Source organism: Xiphophorus couchianus, chromosome 15 (assembly GCF_001444195.1).
Source record: "Xiphophorus couchianus chromosome 15, X_couchianus-1.0, whole genome shotgun sequence".
In the NCBI taxonomy this organism is placed as follows: Eukaryota; Metazoa; Chordata; class Actinopteri; order Cyprinodontiformes; family Poeciliidae; genus Xiphophorus; species Xiphophorus couchianus.
Genome location: NC_040242.1, coordinates 22,991,675 through 23,014,902, shown reverse-complemented (window position 1 = coordinate 23,014,902; position 23,228 = coordinate 22,991,675). Strand labels below are relative to the sequence as shown.

The 23,228-nt window shown below is 38.8% G+C and overlaps 1 protein-coding gene across 5 annotated transcripts in view; it reads right to left on the bottom strand.

The window, feature by feature from the left end:
* ankrd6b (ankyrin repeat domain 6b) overlaps nt 1–23,228 on the bottom strand; it is a 37,164-nt gene that overhangs the window by 3,897 nt on the left and 10,039 nt on the right. For 2 of the 5 annotated variants that reach the window (XM_028040215.1, XM_028040218.1), the window contains exons 1-14: nt 22,690–22,788; nt 22,223–22,577; nt 19,767–19,865; nt 16,585–16,683; nt 14,971–15,069; nt 11,260–11,358; nt 9,976–10,074; nt 8,180–8,257; nt 5,147–5,251; nt 4,767–4,868; nt 4,519–4,668; nt 4,115–4,267; nt 952–1,065; nt 350–620 (exon numbers count right to left, since the gene is read on the bottom strand). In XM_028040215.1, coding sequence (XP_027896016.1) covers nt 350–620; nt 952–1,065; nt 4,115–4,267; nt 4,519–4,668; nt 4,767–4,868; nt 5,147–5,251; nt 8,180–8,257; nt 9,976–10,074; nt 11,260–11,358; nt 14,971–15,069; nt 16,585–16,683; nt 19,767–19,865; nt 22,223–22,510 — 1,756 coding nt within the window. In that variant the 5' untranslated portion in view covers nt 22,511–22,577; nt 22,690–22,788. Of the gene's footprint in view, nt 1–349; nt 621–951; nt 1,066–4,114; nt 4,268–4,518; nt 4,669–4,766; nt 4,869–5,146; nt 5,252–8,179; nt 8,258–9,975; nt 10,075–11,259; nt 11,359–14,970; nt 15,070–16,584; nt 16,684–19,766; nt 19,866–22,222; nt 22,578–22,689; nt 22,789–23,228 lie in introns of those variants that run through there. The other 3 variants (XM_028040216.1, XM_028040217.1, XM_028040219.1) reach the window with 3 other exon arrangements.

Genomic DNA, 23,228 nt, shown 5'->3' with positions numbered 1-23,228 from the left:
AAGCCTCAGTTCATGATGAAGCTTCATCTCACCATCACTAGGCTAAACTGCATCATTAGCATGCAGTAAAGCTACACGGCTCTGCTTATGAGCTAATAATGGAGCCAGGTGTGCTGAAGCAGAGAGACATGTAACAGCTGCAAGCCAGCAGCCCTGGAGGACTGCAGTCAGAGACCTCTGCTGTAAACAGTGTGAATGTCCTGATTACTGCAGTCTGTGTTCATATGCAGTCTGTAATCAGAGCCTGTAGATTTGTTTTACATTTTCTGACTGCAGGGAATTATTTGCTTTTAACTGAACTGTCTGGAGCTGGTTCTGTTTACTTGTGTGGATCTAGTCAAACCATCACCTGGAGAGTTCTCCGCATGAACCACAAAGTAGTGGCTGGCCGAGCCACCCTCCACCTTACTGGCTTCAGCCCAGCTGGGCTGTGGGAGCGGGGAGCTGCAGCCCAGCTCAGCAGGCTGCACGGTGCTGCTGGCACCATCAGCTTCACACAGATCATCAGCCAGAGAGGAGGAGCGCTGCAGCTTGGTGCCAGAGTCTCCCATGAAGCGGACCTCCATGTTCTGTAGTTTGGACAAACACCAGCTCTTCAGCTCAGTAGCCAGAGACGTCTGCTTAGAGAACACACAGAACCACACAGGCCAGCTTTAAAGGAAACTTTTACATCGTCACGTTTGTTTGTCTTTGCACAAAGCTTTAAGTTGATCAACTAAATATCCATGTGTTCAAAGTTTGATTCCTAGAAATCAAACTTTGTGTTTACAAGATTGTTTGAGGTTAGATTTTTAGCAAAAAAGGTAAAGATGTAGAAGAAGAGAGGATGACTCTCTTCTTCTACATCTTTACCTTTTTTGCTAAAAATCTACATGCTACATGCTACATCAGGAAGTAGGAAGTCCAGTAATGTTTCAGTTATAGAGATTTATTCCAGCAGCGTCTAGTTACCTGTCTCTTCTCTGCTTTCAGTCGCTCCTGCAGAGCCCAGTGCTCCATCCTCTGCACACACTCACTCTTCTCTGCAGAAACTCTTTCCACTGTCATCTTATCCAGAGCTCGGATCTGAGGACCAGCACAGGGAGCAGCATTCTGATACCAACTACTGCTCTGCCACACCCAGCTCTTCGCCTCTGGCTTCGTAGCCAGAAGAGATTATGAACTGGTTTCTGGAAGAACAAACTTTCAGAAAACTGAAAAACAGCTGAAATACTGAGTTCCTTTAAATCTAGACTAAAAACCCAAATGTTTAGAGTTGCTTGTGAAACATTATAAATGAAACATCAATCAACAATCTGATGTGTAACAACAGCAAAATATGATGTTTCAATTGTTGACTGTGTTCTATGACTTTGTATTTTTATGTTTTTATGATGTAAAACAATTTGAAATGCCTTGTTGCTGAAATGTGCTATACATATCAAATTTGACTGATTGATGGATGGATGGATGGATGGCTGGATTGATTGATTGATTGATTGATTGATTGATTGATTGATTGATTGATTGATTGATTGATTGATTGATTGATTGCACTCAAAACAGATTTCCATTTTCACTGAATCCACATTTCAATGTAATTATTAGGGGGCACTGACATGAAATTTCTACTGATAGATATCAGATTTTATTGTTGTTGTTAGGGCTGGTAACCAATTTTTATAAATTATACATGTCTCTATCCTATTGTCACTATTAAGAAACAATGATTCTCTGAATCCCACAATCCTGCACTGCATCACATGACCAAGTCAAATGAAACACCACCTCCTCCATTAAATATGTTCTAAACACTAAGCAAATGTAGTTCTTACTGCAGCAGCATCTCACACTACATATTCACTGGGGAAAATAACATATATTTGTTTTTAAACAGTATTCTGCTGTTAACATCAACTCCAACACATCATATTAAATAAAGATAGCAAGCATTTTGAATTCATAATTTACTTTTTTGATATACTTCTTACTTTCCCTTTTAAGTATTCAGCCATTTTAAAGTTTCATATATGAGGTATAAATATGCATAACACAGAGGCCTGTTTCTCTTAGTCTGTCTTCTAAAGACAAAACACAAGAGGACAACAAGCAACTGAAGTCAGAGGTGTGTGTGTGTGTGTGTGTGTGTGTGTGTGTGTGTGCGTGTGTGTGTGTGTGTGTGTGTATGTGTATGTGTGTGTGGTGGCAAGATAAATATAACTCCATGTTCAGCTTGGTTTGTCACAGCTGTTTTAAACTTTTATGTATTTCTCTGACTATAGATATGAGGATATTTCAACACACACAGACATAAACACACTCAGTGTTAATGAAGGTAAAATAGCTCTTACACTCACTATGACAGAACTACAGCAAAGACTGGCCTCTTGGGGGCACCCAGTCTCCATAGCAACCATTATGAATGCTAACCTATCAGTTGGAGACCAGGCTTTGTAAACGGGTCCTTAAATGGAACATAACAGTCTGATAAAACAGACTAAGGTTGAGATTTTTAGTAACAAGTAAAGAGTGACTATGTAGAAACACCTCATGTTATGCATGGTGGAGGATCTGTGATGCTGTGGGCCAATTTTCAAGTATCTGATCTTTGGAGTTCTTTAAAATACCAAGATGTCTGAATGAGACTCTGACATTAGCTTGTTAAGGAACTACAGTATAACCCAACTTCCATCATCCTTCCAGTCCTCAGAGCCGTTTGCTACAGAAAACCAGTACCTGAGCAGAAGAGAGGGACATGCAGTGATCCCTCCCTCTGTATGCTCAGCTCAACTGTTCCTGCACTGCTGCCATACTTTCCTCCACCCTGGCTGGGTGGAGGAAAGGATGCAGAAAAGACATCACTGTCTGTCCTGACTCCACATGAAACATGTCATTTATTTTTAACTATAACACAAAAACAGCTGCTAATGTCCAGAGACTCCTCTAACCTGGAATATGACGAGAATCTCCTAAAGTGACCTGCAGCCGAGAGGAACACAAGGCAGCAGCATGGAAACAAACACAAACCAACTCTCACACGGTGAATTAAACACACAACTAATTTGTTCTAATGTAACTTGTTACTTAACCCAGAATTTTTTTCGGAACTTTTCAGTGTGAGACTAAGCTACTGACATAAAAGACACATTTATTTGAAAGCCTTTTACACATTATTTATGACTGACTGTCCACTGAGTGACCTTAAAGATTCCTGCCTTAAAGCCTGAACCGAACCCTGGCTGGGTCCAGGACAAGGACGGCTCAGACCCAACAGTCAGAAGGAAATCCAGATCTAAGCTGCTCAATCACTTCTCCTGCTTCATACTGAATTATGTGCTAATAAAACAATATTATGATCAACATAAGGTGTACTTTGTTGAAATAAGACAGTAGACCTAAAGTAGAATTTTAAAAGATGCTCATAAAATCACTTACAATTTTCACCAACATTAATAACTCATTCCACATGTAAAATAATAAAGGATATAATCTTATTATGAATAAATAAATTCCCACACTCTCTTATCTCTTCCTCTCCTCCTAGAATCAATAAATTATTTGTGGTTCCCAGGAAACAATCTTTCCTGCTCACAACCAGGATCAGCAGAGGTGAGCACTAAGCTGACAAACCAGATGCCTTAATATTCCTCACATACATATTCATTAATCAAGAGAATTGGAGGTATATTATGAGTCTTCTGTTTGTGTACCTGCATATGGTGGGGAAACACTGCAGAGCCGAGGGAAGGCTGACTAAGACGACGGTGTGATCAAATGAAGAAAAGGTTTTAACAGTCTCCTAATTAGTCTGTTCATTCTAAAGCAGTATCAGCATAGAGAATGTCAAATACAAGAGAAAATGGGATTCAAACAGACGTTTCATGGAGATGATGGCAGCTGGATTTAATTCTGCATCATCCAGAGACGATGGTTCAGTTCAGTAAGCGTTTTGTATCAGAGCTGCTCAGATCAGGTCAGAGCTGGAAAATACTTACAAAATATGTTCAGCAACATTTTTTTGTGCAGTCCATTCATTTAACTTTTAATCTAGATGATATTGTTTACACTCAGTAATTATAACGTTGAGCTTGTGAGAATGTTGGTGTGACTGAGTTGAGAGAGCAGCAGAGTCTACCTGGTGTTTGCTCTTGCGGTCCAGCTGACCCATCTTTTTGTTGACCAGGTCTTCCATGGCGTGGATCTCTGTCTTCATCTCCTCCTTGGTGGCCTCCAGCTGGTTCTCCAGTTTACTGAGCAGTGGGTCACAGCGGCAGCCATTCAATGGAGCCTGCAGCATAACACACACACACACACACTCACTGGCATCCAGCAGACCTGCTCTTTAAATGCTAGCAGTGTGAGCTAGCATGCAGGATGATCACTGATTTAGGATTTGCTGTGCTGGTATCTTGGACAATCTAGAAAAAGCCGTAGGATAAAATCTAATATTTTTAACACTCATTTCTGAGCACTTATCAGCCCATTAAGTGTTAATAGAACTCAGAATGACGCTGACCAGTGGAGACCTTGTGTACTTACTTGCATGATTTTGCCATCCTTGCCCCTGTAGAGTGTGTAGAGCTGATAAGCTTTATAGTTGTGAGGTGGAATGGATCCATAAGGGGAGGCTCCATGTGTTTTGTTTTTCCTCCTGATCTCTCTGCGGCGCAGAGGTTCGGATAAAGATGGCTGCCAAAACAATGATCCCACTAGTTATTGTGTTTTCCTGCACTTCCACAGCAACAACTCTTCCATGCCTTCAGTAACCATAGCTTCGTCCGTTTCACCTTTTCTTTCTGCTTCCTGGCCTTCTCTCGTCTGCTGTTTGCCTCTGCCAGTGGAGCTGCTGGGTCGCTGCTCTGGGTGCCGTCTGCAGCAGACGCACTGTCCTGCAAAACACAGTTCAAGGAGTAATCATTAAGTTTTCAAATGTGAAGCCGAAAAAAAGAAACTTTGACTCGACTCATGTTTTGGGGATTACAGATGAATTCACTTCAGTTCTTTGTGATTCAGCTCAGCAGCGATGTGAATCAGAGAGACGGAAACAAAATGAAACATCAAATCTTTTTTAAAGAAACAGATTTGATTTTCTTTTACCATCACCTATTTTAAAGGTAAACTCTGGAATCCGACATGGACTTTAACATGGTCCTCCTGATTTACTTACATTACAGCTCAGCATCTCATCTCTGGGCACCGACCGCGCTCGGCGTTCTGCTTTCAGCTTCTCTCTTCTCTTTCTCACAGTCCTGCCGCGCATGAAGCTCTGTACCTGCACACGACACACACACAGATCACATCACACAACGATACACACACACAGCTCCAATTTATATTAAAAATACTATTTTTATTTAACTATTTTTACAAGACATGATTAAGATAGTACAGCGTTAGACAATGGTTAGTCTAACACTCAAGGACAGTGTGTGTGAGACCTGTCACAACATATGTGAGAGCAAAAACTGAATTAAATCACATCACAGGAGGACGTCTAAGGTCTGCCACGCCCTGCAGCATTGGGACACCTCTATGTACTTCAAACAGGAGATCACTTCTAGATCTGAATGTTGGAGGCAACCAAGTTAATTTGAAAATGTAACTTATGTAAACACACCAGATAAATATTCTCTGTGCTCTTCACCATTTAACTTATCAGTCAGTGGAGGACAGGAAGGACTACAATTACCAGGGCGTCCACATCAGGACCAGACTGGAGGAGTAGATGCTTCCTGATAGAGATCAGATCCTCCTGTCTGCTGCGCCATGTTGGTGCTCTTTCACCAGCAGGTTGTAGCCTGAGCACCAGGACTGCAACGAACCGTTACTTCAGTAATCAGTCATTCTGACGATCAATTGGGTTAAAATAATTTGGGACATTCTGCAGATTTTTCATTTAGCCACTTTTTTATACATTATAAATATGTTAAAAGATGCAAATAAACATCCATCCATTTTCTAACACCTTTGTCCCTTAGAGGGGTCAGAAGGGTTGCTGGTGTCTATCTCCAGCTAACGTTCTGGGCGAGAGGTGGGGTCACCTTGGACAAGTCGCCAGTCTGTCGCAGGGCAACACAGAGTCAGACAGGACAAACAACTATGCACACACACTCACACCCAGGGAGAATTTAGAGAGACCAATTAACCTAACAGTCATGTTTTTGGACTGTGGGAGGAAGCCGGAGTCCCAGGAGAGAACCCACACATGCAAACATGCAAACTCCATGCAGAAAGACACCAGGCCGGGAATCGAACCCAAGACCTTCTTGCTGCAAGGCAACAGCTCTACCAATGGCACCACTGTGCAGCCCTTGCAAATAAACAGATATTTCAATTCCTCCCTTAAATAAGAAAATGTTATTGTCAGAAATGTAATACAGCATTCCTTTAGTGAACGCAGCAAATCATTTGCAGCAAAGGACGCATCCTGCAGCTAAAAACCATCAACATGCGAAAAGGTCACCTCTTTCTGCTCAGCCTAAAACTAACAGTTTATGGCTGATTTGGTGATTCGCTTTGGATTAATACATTAATAATTGAATAGCTAAATTTGCTTAATAGAATGCTTTAGCAGAATTTGAATCAGGTGAAAGTAAAGTTCAGTGTAGAACCATCTTGGATAACCCAAACAGGGCAAGCATACTCCCATAACTCTGTTGCTATAGCAACCAGCCAAACTCTGTCCTCCCTCAAACCATCACACTGGACAACCAAACATCTCAGGCAGGAATACTGCCTCTTTGGTCAAACCAATTCAATGTTCACTGTATTCTCAACTCTGTGTTTTAAGTTTTATCTAACCATTAATTGATGATGTGCATTTTGTTTGTGCAAAGTCACTTGCAAATTATATTCCACTGTACTATGAACTACAGTGTTCATAGTTAGTTTTTTACAGGGTGGGAACATAGAGGAGTTCTCTGACAACATGTCTAATAAACAACAGAAATTAGAAAACAGAAACAGAATGATGCTTTGTCCTGTTAAGTGCATAGGATTATCCTTCTGGTGACCTGAGGATCTGTTCAAACCAGACAGACATGCCACCATACCACAATGCATTTCACCAGGCCCACTAATGTCTGTGAAATAAAAGTCATGTTTAATTCCAAATCTCCGCCTCTAATGGGTATTTGAGTATTATATAAATTGTCGCTGAGGCTGTTGGTAGAAATGTCTGATTATTTACACAGCAGGTCTGGAAGCGACCAGCTTCCTGTTAAACATGCCTTGCTTGAAAACCAGCAGGATTATTGATTTTGGGATGTGTTTAGTGAATGATCAGATATTATAAATATGCACCACACTCCTCTATTTAAATGTACAACAATATTGCAATAACATTGCTGAAAAAATCCAACTAAAGAAAAGTAGGATTTATTTTTAGGGTTAAGACAAATGCAGTTTCCATGTGATAAAATTATTAAGGCAGAAGAATGAGCCAAAGACTTAGAACCACTCTGTGAACGTCCTGACTTGAATCTGATTCAGATCTGAAAATGTCTGGCAGACGTCTCCTTCCAACCTGATGGAGCTGGAGAACAATGGGCCAAACTGCCTGAAGCCAGGTGACTTTATATTCAAAACTGCTGCTGAGGTTCTGTATTGTTGCCAAAAAAGAAACAACAAAGTGTTAAGCAAAGGCTGTATTTATGTACATATGGCTTCTTAGTTTTCTATTTTTAATAAATTTACAAAATGCTCAAAAAAAATTCCTGTTGTTATATCCTATAGTGGGATATAAATGAGATATTATAACAATATCCCATTGTTTATCTAACCATTGGGTAGATAAACTCAAGATGGAATATTCTTTAGTAGAGATTAATTTAATACAATTTGGAATGCGTCTGTAACATAGCATGTGTCTGATTGTAGAGTCATTAAAGCTAGAGGAGGTGACACATTTAAGCAAGAAATAATAAAGTAGCTGATGATTCTAATAAACATGTACTAAAAGATAATAATATATCATGTTAACTTTAATGCAGAAAATACCACTAAAAGTAGGATCCGTTCTAAACATTGGACTTGTAGTGTGTTTAAAATTAAAATCCTCAAATAGATCAGACCTTATATGTACTTGAATGTCTGCCTAATTGAATACTTTCTTCTGAGGGCTAAAGCAAGAGATTAAAAATGTCCATTTTGCTCGAGCATGGTTGTGTTTATTGTTTTGTTACTCATCAGCGCTTTGTACCTGGGGAGCCTTGGTTAGAAGCAGAGCCACCTCTGGGTTGTTGTGATCTCTGGCCTGGTCCAAAGCAGTCTGACCTGCCTGAAGACACAGACACAGCAAAGCAGAGAAGCTGAGTGCAGCTCTGGTACCTGGCAACATTAAATGATGTTCTCTTTACAGTCATATTCAGTCATTTAGAATATACTGTATGTTCTAATGAGGCTCGTTTGCCAGATTTAAAGTACTTTATGAAAAAAAACAAAAACTTTTTTATGCAGGTAGCAGACAGATGTGAAATTTAACTCATCTAAATATCACTTCAAACAGAGAACCATGTTTAGTCAAAGCCAGTTCTTATTTCTAAACAGGACATTTTGACCTCACCAGGTTGATCATCTCAAGCTGTTTACCAGAATGTCTGACAGGATAAGTGAAAAGGTTTCAGTAAGATCAGTGGTCTCATTTTGTTAAATGTAGAAGTCTGAAGGCTGATAAATAATCCAGCCATTGAGATTTATTCAATAAATGATTCAATGCGTCAGTTAATGTAGCAGTCCTGTCAGTTAGGAGGGAATTATTATGACTGATCGAAAAACCTGGCAACAACCTGACGACAGAAGGAAAGAAAGAAAGAAAAAGAGCTGTTAAATGATATCATGATAAATGATACGTGTTCTGTCTGTGAATCACAGTTCCTGTTAGCCTCAGGTAAACACCCAATTAGTCATCAAAGCTTCACCTGAGCCTCCAGCCCCATTTTATTCCTATAATAGTGTGAAAATTAAAATTATTGTAAATCTTTTAGCTCTCAATTTTTTTTCTTTATTAAAGTGTTTCTTGCATTGGTTTAAAAAAAAAAAACTGGAATCTGATATATATATAAAAGATATATTTTTCTGTAAATTAAGTTTACTTTTGATTAATTTTGAGAAGTTTGTAAGTTGGGTTGATTAACATATTATTTTATGTAGTTTAGCTTTTCTCATAACTGAGCCTTATTGCTCAGTTTAAATTGTAAACTGAAGCCTCATATTCTAACCATTAAATACATACTGTATTTTACCTGCATGTCTATTTTTCTTGCTACTTAATAGAAATATACATGCGGTTATAAGGAACTGATTGCTCAAAGAATTACAGATTCCTTGATCATTTTGAAAAATGATTCAAATAGATACAGCAAGAGCACCAAACCAGTTGTGTTTAATGAACATAGTCTATTTTTACATCGTTGTGACTTCTATTAAGTGAAGGAACGGGGAGGTTTTACCTCTAGAATGAATCAGTTCCTCATCTGATAAAGATGCGTATAGCTGACCGAGGAGCACAAAAGTTGTTATCGATATGAGCAACTATTTTGTCTGTCAAAGTTCTGGGTTTTGTCAAATGACATCAACAGTAACAATGAAATCAATTTGACAGTTTCACTGAAATCTGCCTGCCAGAATGCAGACTCAAATAATATATCTGATAAGACTAATTTCACTTTTTCCAAGACCTCACATTGTAAAAAATTAAAAAGCAAATATCAACTAGTCTGTTGGTAAAGTGAATGTAGTTCAAAATGCTTAGGTGAAGCATTTTGAGAAAAGATCTTGAGACAGATTCTCATGAAGTAAGTGTTTGGTTATGTTGAATATTTATTTATTGGAGAGGGTATTTATTTTTGCAGTATTTAAAGAGACAGAACCAACTAGATGGCTTTTGTTCATTACTGTTTAAGTTTTATTTTAATGCCCATTACAGTAGAAACAGGTTCCACTACTTTGCGGTGTAAAAGTAGTGGAATCAGTAGATAATCAGTAAAAAGAACCCACATTGTTTTGAATATGACTGTCTGCTCCAGCCTCCAGTAACACACGAACAGTCTTCTTGTGGTTCAGGGCAGCTGCCACATGGAGTGGTGTGTCTCCAACCTGCAGGACAAACAACATATTAAGTTAAAGTTATAAAGTTGTTGGGATTCAGGGTTAGGTTAGACATTTGACAGGTAGGCTCTGAGTGTGCAGATTTGGTTTAGGAACAACATATCTTATGTATCTTATGTCTTATGGAGAATGCAACTGGCCTGTCACAATGACCAATTTTGCTGGACGATAAATTGTCCCAGTAATTATTGCGATAAATCATAGTATTGTCGTTTTGAGACCATTCTCAAGCAATATACTGATAATAGCAAAGTAATGCAAGTCGTTCCTTCAAAGACCAATAAACAGTCATTTTATAAATGATAATTAATATAATTAATGATAATTAACACCAATTTTCTTGCTGGAAAATATTTTAAACAAACAAAATAAATAAATAAAACAGAAATAAAAACTACACACAATCTAAACCATAAATAAAACAGGTAAAAATGATCATCAGAATAGAAACGATCAAACTCATTTTAATTTATCATGTGATTAATTAATTAATTGCTTATTGCAGCAGGTGTAATTGTAATCTTATGTGCCATAATCTACTGGTGAACCAGTGACTTAAAGAAGCTGAAAGAGCTGCTGAGGACACCTGCTTCTATTCTGGCAACGCTCTGGAAAACCTTCTTTGTCCAATGATGGGTACGTACAAACACAGATCATCATCTACATGAGTCTGTTATGGAACAACAGAATGTTTTAAGCCAGATGCTTCTTCAGAGCTGCTGCAATACTGACTGCTGCAGGAGATCCTTCCTGACACCAGGATCTACAACAACTCTGAGGAAACATGGGTGGCTCAGTGGTAGAGCAAGTGTCCCACATACACACGTCTGATTCCTGGGTCTGTCCATCTTCCTGCTAAAGAATACAGGCCTCTAGAAAGCCTTAACTTTCTTTGTTTTGGACTAGTTTTGTTTTTAATAGTTTAGATTTATGTAATATTAACAGAAACTAAATGACTTACAGTATTTTGCAGATAAAATTTAAGAGGCACACCTGACCTTGATTTATGTTTTAAAAGATTTGTAATTTTCCTGATTTATCGATCAAAATAATATGGTTAAAAACAGAGTAGGTGGGATTCTGGCCACTTTTGCCATTAGCAGGTATAACATGTTTTTCCCCCAAAAAAGAAAAAGCTTAGAAATTTTCCCTAGTTTTACTGAACTGACTCACCATGTTCTTCTCTGATACTGAACAAAAGGCTCCCAGCAGGATGCGCAGCATAGCCACGTGATTATACCGAGCTGCCACATGCAGGCAGGTGTCGCCTGCCTGGGGACAAAATACAAGTTCATGAACTCAGATATGTGTAAAATAGGAGGGACATTACCAACAGAACTTATTAAAATACTCTAAACATTTTTTTTTATTTTTACATTTTTTAAAACACTTTTTTTCACTGCAGGTGCTCAAGAAACCATAATATTCCCAAATAAACCAAACAAAAATAGAAATGCAACACTTTGGTTTTGCTCCCATTTTTAATGAGCTGAACTCAAAGATCCAAAATATTTTCCATCGATCCTGGAGATGAACATTAGGATGTGGAGGTCCTGGGCTGGTGTGATTAATGCACTACACAACGTTTCATTTATGTACTTTATTCAGCACATAAATATTGTGCATGTTTCCAGATATACTGTAAAACAACGCTGTATTCATTCCCTTCATGCCCGTACTTTTATCAGAAATGTTCGGCTTGTACCATTAAACCCCTCGTATGTAATATCATACAAACAGTTGTGAAAAAGAGTTTGCCCCTTTAAGATTTCTGCTATTTTATTTTTTGTCACACTGAAATGTTTTTGATCATCAAACAAATATAAGTATCAGATAAAACTTACCTAAACACATACAACAGTTTTCAAATTATTTCAGATTATCCATTTGCAATGAATTCATTCATTCATTATGAAAAGAACGATTCAAACCAACCAGATCCTGCTGCATCTTGATTTGTTTCAGTATAAAAGGTTGATCAATACTTAAAACACCACTTGCCTCCAAAACCCTTCCCTCAACCCCACGCCTCCAACTCGTCCCTCCCACACACACACAACACGCCAATAAGACGCAAAATTCCTGCACAATCATATGAAGAACTCATGACCAGGCATTGTATTACATCGGTTGATGGTTGTCCTTCACTTGGCTATCCAAGCAAAGGTTTAGGGGATAACTTTTCCTTTAAAAATGAATTATTATTTGAAAACTGATTTTTGCATTTACATTGCTCTCTCTTATGTAATCCTTTCTTCAGCTCAACAAACAGGTTTTCTAAGATCTATGTCTGGGACTATTTTCGCTGCAGTGGGAATTTGTTTTGGTTCATTAAACACCCAATGATGATCCATTTTCAGTTTTCGGACATAATCCACCATCACATTGTTATGAGCCATTGATAAATAAGTTCATTTTTACAATAAAACATGCTCCTATACCAGTTTCCTATCATTCTTCAAAACATGTGATAATGTCAGTTACTAAGACTTGAGTGTCAGACCAGGAGTTTAAGTCAAGTCCTTAGGACACAAATCTACTGCTCTTAAAATACACACCCATTTAAATAGGTATCATCAGGATATCAGGTACATAAAGAAGAGTGATTGTTGCTACTGAGTTGCACACTTACTGTGTGATCAATGTAATCAGTGTGTGCAGCAGAGATTTGAGGTTGAGACTCCTTTGAGATTTCAGACTTAACTTAAGTGTGTTTGTGCCATGCAGTCACAGTCATACAGTTACCATTTTAATCGTTAACACAAAAGGACCATAAGATAATGTGATAGGATTTTAACTCCATTGCAGCCAGAACGACTCATATTTGAAAGGTCAAGAGAAACCTGCTGTCTCTGTCCAGACCCAACACGAGCTGAGGCTGACACTCACTGCTGCATCTAAAGAGAAACTACCATAGAGCACTGTCACAGCTTTCATTACTTATAGTGTAAGACTCAAAACTATTCTTACTTCAGTACCTAAATGTGATTAGACCACATTGCACAAACACATTTAATTTGGATTATGTGTGCATAAATCTCTTTGACTGGACCTACTTCAGATAAACCTGTGGTAAAACTACATTGTGTTGAGCCAAAGTTAAAGGTGTGGAATGGCATGCTTAGTGGTTTGCAGCATTCTGTTCAGCAAGGCCACCTGCATCCTCTCATGCTACTGATAAGCTGAAAAATGCTGATGCCGTTTCCTACAGGCCTGTGGGAATTAAACAACTAAATGGAATCTTTCCACAATACTCATTTGTTTGGAGTCCAAACAATAACTGGATCATTTATTTTCTCCTTTGTACTGTTAATGCATGGGTTTTATTTCATAATGAAATGAAACCCATAACGGTTTTTTTCAAAATTGTACTATACATTTTTATCAAATGTAAATATATCCACAGAAACATTTCTCAATAAGGTTTGATGTGTTTGATCCTGTTCACATGTGGTATTAGTCTCCATCCTGGCTGATTCAGATGCTGCTTTAATTAAAACCATATTCAGCATTAAAATTGAACCTAAATGACCAGCTCAGAGTGACCCACTTTGCATACAAAAAGCCCACATGGCAGCGTTACATAATAGACTGAAAGCAGTCTATTATGCATTAGCATTAGCTGATCTTAGCTGCTCCACATGCCTTCACTCAAACATCACACAAAGGAGAAGATGTCTCTACATTTCTGCAAAGATAATATAGCTTTATGATCCAGGAGACCTTTGGGAAATTATTGTAAAAACTGACAAGACAAAAGTGGATCTTCGTAAAAAAAAAAAAAAAGATACATTTTTACAAAGAACATCATTCTAACAGCCAGACATGGTGGTGGTAGCATGATGGTGTGGGGCTGCATTCCTACATCAGGACCTGGATAACCTGCTGTAATGATGGAACCAAGAACATTTTGAAGAAGAACATGTGGACAGGAGGCTCATTAGTTGGGGTCCACTGTATGTTTGCTAGGAACCAAAAGCAGAAAGATGTCAACACTGATAAAAGCTGCTCTGAGAGTTTACACACGAGTGAAGCTTCAAACTGTGAGCTCTTGGTGCAGCTGTGACCATCTGCTGCTAAGACAATAACAAGCTCTTCTGGCATTTAGTTTATTGTGCAACAACAAATTTGTTCTCTTTCCTGCTTATGAAAAAAATGTGCCACATATTCTTATAACAAAGAGTAGGGGTTTGCAAAAAAATGCAATTTTTCTTGCATTTTTTTTATTTTCCATTTTAGGCTTTAAATGATCACAAAAACTATGGAATTAGAATTTTTTTATTAAACGGATTCTTCCACAAGAAGCTACACAAGCTAGTTTGCATTTTGTTCTTTAACAGCAACAGTAACTCACTGAGTTGGTTTCTAAACTCAGCGAGTTACTGTGTTAGAAATGGGTGATTTTAACATTGACCAAAACACAGAATTATGTTTTTTTGGGTTTTTTTTACCATAATTGAGCAGCAAAATTAAGAGATGATGGAGACATGGAAATAGTCCAGCACAGAACCAGATGTCAGACTGCATTTCAAAGGCATGAGATCAATAAACAAACATCTGTTTCACAAAGCCTTGGTGTGTCATCAACTAAGACCTAACAAACTCTAGCTTCCATTAAAGAACTGGATGCTTCAAAGGGGTTGGAACTCTTAGAGATCCACATGACAAATGCTCAAAGTTAGAATGATTCCTGGTTAACATGTTGAAGCAGTTTCCAGTTGTAGGGACTGCCTCAAAATGTTAACACTGGGTTGTACGCTGGGTGTGGCGATCTATGTGGAGCCACAAAATACTGGGAAAAAAACCCAAAACAATGTTTCTACATTCATTTCCGAAATATTGGCAGTGAAACATGCTTGTCCCTGAAGCATGGTGAAAACCTACATGGTTTTGGCTGTCAGGTCGGGATCCACCGAGCAGCAGAACCTTGGAGCTCTGGGTGTGACCGTTCTGACAGGCCAGGTGGAGAGCTGTGTTCCCAGCCTGAAAACAGTCAAACACAGAATATGCTAATGCTGACTTTTATTTTTATCCATCATAGACACCATTTTTGGATTTTTGTGATCTTACTGTAGAAGAAAAAAAAGAAAAAGGAAAAAATAGGAAGCAGGCCATATTTGTGCAGCAGTTTGTCACCTCAGATAGCTTCTGTGCTGAAATGGGCTCTAGTTCGCTCAGATATTCCTTCTGATTTAATACATGCATATTTATTTGTCAGGCTCTCACATTTAATCCTTATACATTTCTGTATAAATTAATCTGTTTGATAAACAACATATCTACACATTCAGGATGCGGGCATGAAGTACCGATTAGACAGCAGTGAAATATTGATTTTTACTAAAATAATCCTTTGAATCAGAAAAGAGATTTCAAGTAACCGGACGTAAACAACAAATTGTTTGGTTCTTCATGTTCTGACTACTTTCCTTACTCTGTTACATAATCTTACTACGCTCCAATGTTTGCTTTTATTCCAGCAATAATTCTGACTCTTTCATAGAAGCTACAACTGACAGCTGTTAAAGTTCAACAGAAAGCTGTAACAGCTGTGATACCTTCATGGAGGGAGAAATCAGCTACTGCTGACAATAACTTCAGGTTCTCCTCCATGTCTCTCTTCTAGACAAAACACATAGGTGTGGAGGCGCCATGCATGACAGCCTGGCCTGTGGGGCAGCTGAGGCTACTATCCTGTAGTCACCATGTGAATGTGCATGTGAATGGGAATAGAAATTACAAAAGAAAGAAACTAGGCTTTATATGAAAAAATTGACCTGAAATTCAATGAATTACAAGCAAATATAACCCAAATGTATAAACATATGACATCAATATTTATTTAACATCAAATAAAAACACCTCACGTTGAATGACAGATCTGGCAATGTTATTTTCTATGTAGAGCCACAGACTGATTCCCTCCATGCCACGGTGTGCATAGAAATGAACATACTATTCAGTAGCCTGACATTGGTGCTTAAAACATCCAATTTGATTAGTCTGGTCTGAGATAACACACCTGAATCATAGCAGATGTTACAGATCATTTGCTATGATCTGTTACTTTTCTCATATGTTACAGATCAAATGATCAAATGAATGGCTATTAGCAAGCCTCTGCAGAGCTCAGTTACTGCTAGTGAGGGAAGTCAGACGTCTGACTCAGTCTAACTGGAACTAGGATGCATGTTAAGTTGTAAAAGGGTGGTAGATCTTGATGACTGGACCTGGGCAACCCTGCTATATTGCCCTCACATGCTCTAATATAACATACCTTATTTATTTTTTTTCTCCAAAGAGTTTTTGCGGCGCTAGTGGCTCGTATTTTTTTTGTACAGTAGGCAGACAAGAAGGAGGGTGAGGAGGGAAGACCCCCTCTTCTCACCCTCCTAAAGGTCATCGGGACCGGAACCCACGACGTCCGCGTCGAGGACTAAGGCCTCCAAACGTGGGGCGTGCTAACCCCCTGCGCCACTACAGCACGCCCCAACACACCTTATTTTTGCCGTGAACGTTGGCTCCAGCCTTCACCAGCAGTTTCACACACTGACTGAATCCATGCCAGGAAACCTCGTGAAGAGCGGTGTTGCCATCCTGACAGTGTGGAACACAAAAAGAACATTTCATTTCAACCCCCATCTCACACAGGAAGTCATCTTTTTAGAATCTAGAACAGTGGTTCTAAACTTTTTGTGAGGTACCGAACCCATCAGTTTCATATGCGTATTCACCGAACCCTTCTTTAGTGATAAATAAAATAATTTTTTTTTCCAAATTCAAGACATAGGTATATGTTTTTTTGCTGGTGCACAAAATGAGCCGTGCATGAACGTCACCTTTGCTCAAAGAACAAAACCATAAACTCACAGCAAGTTACAGTATTACTTTATTCTGGCCCCCAAAAATATTTCGGCCCCATATAAGAATTTCAGCCCCCAAAATATTTTTTTACTATTTTACTAATTAAAAATAAATTTGGATTTTTTCAAAGAGTTAACATTTTTTTAATAACTTAATTTTTTTTATTTTTAATTTAATTAGTTTTTTGTCATTTTGAATCCACAAAATACGTTTTTGGGGCCAGAATAAAGTATTGCACAAATGACATACCTGCAAATCAGTGTGACTTCTGCTGTTGTCTTTGGGAGACCAGTTCAGAGAGGCGTGGCTTCACCTTGGCAACTGCATCTTCAGAGCAAAGTCTGTTCATTTTCTTCTTTTTTTGCTCGACATATTTAGTATGGATTAAAATATTAAAAAAGAAACCACGCGACGTACAACTACGACAGCTGCTGATACTGCGTGCACTAAATTCCCTGCAGCACTGATTGGCCGAGCAATGTAACATGATCCTCTGCAGCCAGTGATGGCCAAGCGGGGCGTGTCATCACGACTTTACACAAGTGTGTCTTTACCTCTGCGGCAGAGGCTCCGCTGAACCCCTGAGACCGACTCATCGAACCCCTGGGGTTCAATCAAACCCAGGTTAAGAACCACTGATCTGGAAGTTAAATGACCCATTAAATTTTGGTTATGAGAACTCTAGAAAGGTCAGACATTTGTCAAAACGCTTGAGGGCCTTACAGCTAGGCAGCATCTTGTGTAATTATCACCATAATTAAACAAAAAGAGCTACAATATTTCCCTGTCAGACACCTGGAGTAAAGAAGCTATTATTCTGCACAAACACAGTTTGTTATCCTGCTGTGGAAGATTTTATTTGAGCCAATGCACACTGTCATTTTGAGAGTGCCCAAATTTCTAATAAATTATTTGAAAACACTGAGGTTTATTCTGCCTTAATTATTTCAATTTCTTCTTTTACCCCCAAATTGTTCATTAAAATTAATTTTCAAATGTTGATGATACAGATTTTTGCCATGTTTAACAGATATTTTCTCCATTACAACATGGAACTGTATTGTCCTATAAAACACACAACAAATTTCCTCAACAATTCGATCCGTTTAACAAAATTAAAACAAACTACAGAGAAAACAAATAAAAATGTTCCTGTCCCGTCAATTTCAAAGGCACAGATACGCTCCATCATGTCATCCAACATGGCATCTACCCCTCTACTCTGCACTGTGGCTGTTTTCTACAACAATCTTCCTCACAGGACGAAGGAAAATTACACAAGATTACAAACAGATGTGAACTGACAGCAAAAATGTAGGATTATATATACTTTAAGGTTGGATAAAGTGTCTTCTCCAGTCTCACTACAACCGTTAACCTGCCCTCTGCAGCAGTCTCAGATGGTGCCATCAGTGACAGAGAGCCATGATGTGGTGGTCAGAGGGCCCGGTGGTAGCCTCCTGTCTGTCAGACTGCCACAGGGCAGCTGAGGTTTTTATTTAGTAGTTAGCCACTATCAGTGTGTGAATGTGTGTGTGAAAACTGAATACAGAGTGAAGCACTTTGGGGTCTTGATAAAAAGCTACACCAGTACAGGCCATTTTGCACTTAAAAAACTTCAGTCTTCAGAGGCACTATTACCTGTTTCTATCTGTTTTTGAATTATCCACACAGACAATAGTGATAAACTATTAAAGCTCGATCAGATTCTAAAATAAACTTGTTACCATGGTTTTATCCCCCCTCCTCCACCTGTTGCTTTGCCTGACTGACAAACGTGATCATGGCAGTGTTATGGATGTACACCATAACACTGTACCTTAGTGTTAGTTATAACACTAATTGATGTATAACTTTGCCAAGCATGAATCAGTTATGATTTTCAAACTTTGCTTTAGCCAGAAATTGATAAAGAAAACAAAGTATGAGAATCCATAAAGCCTAATGACACAACTAACTGATCCTGTCAAAGCCTCAGGTTCTCATTCTGCCACAAAGCAAAAACACAGTTAGACATGTTTTACAAAAAGGGCATGAGTCACCAGTGCAGAGCAGATAGTAATTATTGGGCTGCTAAACATTTCATACTGACTAAATGTATCCAGCACACTATGTTTCTGTCAGTCAAGCATAACTTCATAATTCATTTCAGCTCCTTTTAACAGTAGTTGCTTGTAAATTCCAGATTTCTAATTTGGATCATATCTGGAGGCAGATGGAGCAACTTCCCCAGTCAAGTTATAGATAGAGTTTAAAAACAGTTTGTATTGGGATGTTCGACATCAACAAGCTTCTAAAGCACAAACAGAAATTTAATGCTCACAAATCTTTGTTTTGTTTTTTGTTTGCTTTTGCAGATTTTGGGTTTCAAAGAAACAATGCAGCACTCTACTGAGAGATCTGGCTTCAGCTTCATTCATGAAACATCTGATAATATTACATGTTTCCTTAAGATCTGCAGGGATTTTAGCTTTTTTTTTAGATTGTAACTGCTGTGCATAAATCAAAGATTAGTTTAAAGAACAGATCATCTCTGATCTCTACCACAAATGGAAGTGAATGAGAAAGTCAGCAGAAATACAATCAAGATTTTTTACAGTTTCAGCTTTGCACTGAGTTTGGAGTGACTGGACAAAGACACAGCAAAACAGTTACTGGTTATAATTTATCATCGCTATTTTTATTTTGGTTAGAAGACTCCCTCACACCGACTCAGATGGAGCAAGTGATGCTGACCGTGATGGGCCCTCTGTCCCGTTAGCATCTGTGTGTTGTTGTGAATGAGTGTGAGCCTTTGTGTGCCTTTTGACTCACACCTTATCCTGTCTCTCCAGTGCACACCCTTCCTGGATGAGTGCGCTGATAATGTCAGTGTTTCCCACCACGGCAGCACGGTGTAAGGCTGTCTGCTCCCCCTGCACACAGACACAGGCACGGCAATGAGAAACCTCTGACGCCACCAGACATTAGTAACAACAGTAGAGACTCATGTTGTGTAGTTAGAATTAGAAGCAACAGTTTTTATAATATGACTACCGGTAATTAAATCAGCCAACTTTATTTGAATGACCACTCCTTACAAAGACGCTCTCCACAGATACATCTAAAAACCAGAACTCACAGCAGTGCAGCTCCTCTAATGTCATGTTATTATCAGATAATCCTGTCTTTGTGTTCAGATCACATCACAGAGAATGTGGTTAAAGCTAAGCAGAATGTTTGAAGTACAGAGAGGCGCAGTCTATCCAGGCTTCAGAAGTCCATTTCAAAATGTCAAAATGTTAACTCCTTCATTGAAGAGAACAATAAAACCTTCAGACTTTTTAATTATAAGAAAGATGAACAAATGAATGTTTAAGAATCATGCTTTAGTAGTACTAAATGAGCACAGGTCTATCAGGTTTAAATGTTTGTGTCAGAGAAAATAACACAAACGTTTGCTCAGTAAATTGTGGTACTTGAAGAGCACTAGAGTGACCAGTAAAAACGTCACATATGATCACATTTTTAAACTCAGAAAACCATTTATTTTAGAATGATCTTCTTTGTTGTATCCAGACTATGTTGCTGGATACAACACATAAAAAGAAAAGTATCCTATTGGTAGTTCAAAATGATTGAGGTGTGAGAAAGAAAGAGTGATCAAAATACCTAAATCTACAGAGATATACTAGTATTAACAGTTTGCTGTTAAAGGGCCTGGAACACCTGAGGCTGCAGCAGGACACACAGCGTACGGAAGAATCATTGTGTCCCTCAAGGCCCAAGTGGAAAGGCTTAATTCACTGGATCACAATAACTCAAAATCATAAAAACATAGCTTGTAACTGGTTTAGGGCTAGTAATTTAGCACTTTGAACTAGTGGTAATAATTACCAATTAAAAAGGCAAATGAATGTGTTTGTTCCAAGTTCATTTGTTGTTTTGGAAAACATTGTCACCACGATCAACTTTAGCTTGAACATAACTGCACAAGCAGTCACATCCAGTTAACTCTTGTGGTGGAAAATGTAAGGTAACATCTGCTGATCATGTTATATTATGTGCTTGTGAACTCTCGCCAAATGAACCTGTTTGGGTTACACACACAAGGTTGGATGTTGTTTTCCTGCAGCTGCATGGGAGCCAGACCATCTCTCTTTTGTTTTGGATCCCTTGTCCTTGGTGTAAAACCCATGTGTTGACTGTGGCTGGCAGAGCTTTCACTCAGAGCTGCTTCATAATTGATTGTCTTACAAGCTCTCTGTATTGTGCTCAATATGCACATGAACCTGTTTGATTGATTTCATCTAACAGTGCCTGGTAATTTACACAACACTCTTTCTGTTGGTTCAAAAACCAACAGAAAACTCTAGGAACAGAAAAAGAAAAGATAGGATTAAACATGTTATATTTGTTTATATATATATGTATTGAGTTCTCCCAGAAAACTCTTGTTCTGCTTCCATTTCTGCTGTGCAAAAATATTATATTCTCTACAGTGACAATTTGTGGTTTAAATCTGAGGACTCTTGTCCTTAAAGGGTTTTCCATAACTACATATCATCTTTAACATGAAAATTGAAAGACTGCTATAGAGGAGGCTAAGCAAAATGCTAGCAGGAAAATGTATCATGAGGCCAAACTACAACAGAAATCTGGGTAGAAAGGAAAAAAGGGGTTTGGCTATTATGGAGATTCTGTGGATCTTGCAGAAATCCAGCATTGCTTTCCTTTGTTCACTCTGTATTTCTGTTGACAGGTTAAAAGTCTATTAGAAAGATGTAAAATGTAAAAAATTACATGCACCTATAATACATGTCATGCCTGAAGAGCAGGCTTAAAGACAACTGACCATATTCTGCTTCCCTAACTTTAAGCTCTTTAGTTACAAACCAGCCTTACTCAGTGAAAAAATGACACAAATAACAATACTCTACAAGAATATGCTCCTTTGAACATAATTATGCCCAATATTGGATTGTAGAGTTCCAGGAAAAAGCTTCAGCTTACATCTATACTTAACCATAAAGGGAATAGCTGCTTACAAGCAGATTAGCAGTGAGGGACACTGAGCAGGTCAAATGTGACATAAGAGCACTGAGAGAAAATCAACGCACATGATTTCTCTGAGAAAAAAGGAAAAATGGGAGGGAAAAGCTGAGAAAAGTGTCATTCCAAGCTAGACTTTAGCTGAGCCAGGTCCAGTAGTGAAGGATTGGAGGTTGTTAAGGGAAGGAAGGTTGAAGGGACACAGAGTTCCACCGGCTCATTAAAATTAGGTTTGGCTAACCTCCTTCACTCTTTCTGATGCGTCAGTGTCTCTCCCAATTTTTCTCCACTGTCTTCTTCCCTGATCCTCCTCCTTTTCCTCTTCCTCCTGTTTTAGTCTGCAAGTCCTGCTCCCCCATGTCCTGGAGGACAAACTGCGTCCAGTTGCAGGGCTCACTGACCACAGTGAATTCACTTGACAACGCCAAGGATCTGGCTTATCACTGTCTGTGAAAATGGACGTGCATCCTGTAGGCTCTCCCACAAGTGGGCACTCCAGAGGGTCCCATTCAAGGCTACCGAAGGCCATTAGTCTACAGTTATTAATGCGTTCAAATTAACTTACAGTTGAAATGATTTTTCCAACTTAAAAGGATCTGAAAGCAAAAAAAGAAGCAGCTGCTCATAACCATCATCAGTTAGGAATGGAAGTGGCTGATTACAATAAATAAACAGCTATGGTCATTATAGCTGACTCAATCCACTTACATCATCTTGAATGTCCAGATCGCATCCAGCTTTCAGAAGGATCCGCACAACCTCAAGGTGACCTTTGTGGGCAGCCAGGTGTAGGGGGCTTCTGCCGTACTGTGGACACAAAAGCACGCATGATGCTGCAGGTAGAGGACATCACATCTTCACTGAGGGGTTGAGTCCCACACACAGTTCACAGGGTTGGATGGCTCTAAATGTCTAAATTGCTGTGAAATGGGCTGTGATCCTCTAGTAGCACAAAGCAAGACAATCTGTCACACACCGTAATGCACCACATCACTGAATCCATGGGAAACAAACAAATCCTTAATCTAAGCCCTTTGATAAGGGGGGAATCTGCACAGCTGTTCATGTGAGCCAAACAGAGAATACAAAATGATATGAGCATCCTGCTGGAGACGAGTCTGTGGACAGCCACCCAAACCAAAATGGCCAGAGGTTGTTTTACTTATAGTTACGTTTTCCTTTTGAAAACTAGATGAAAACTGAATAAGAATTCATTTAGAAAGTTAGCTATGACAAAAAGACTTATA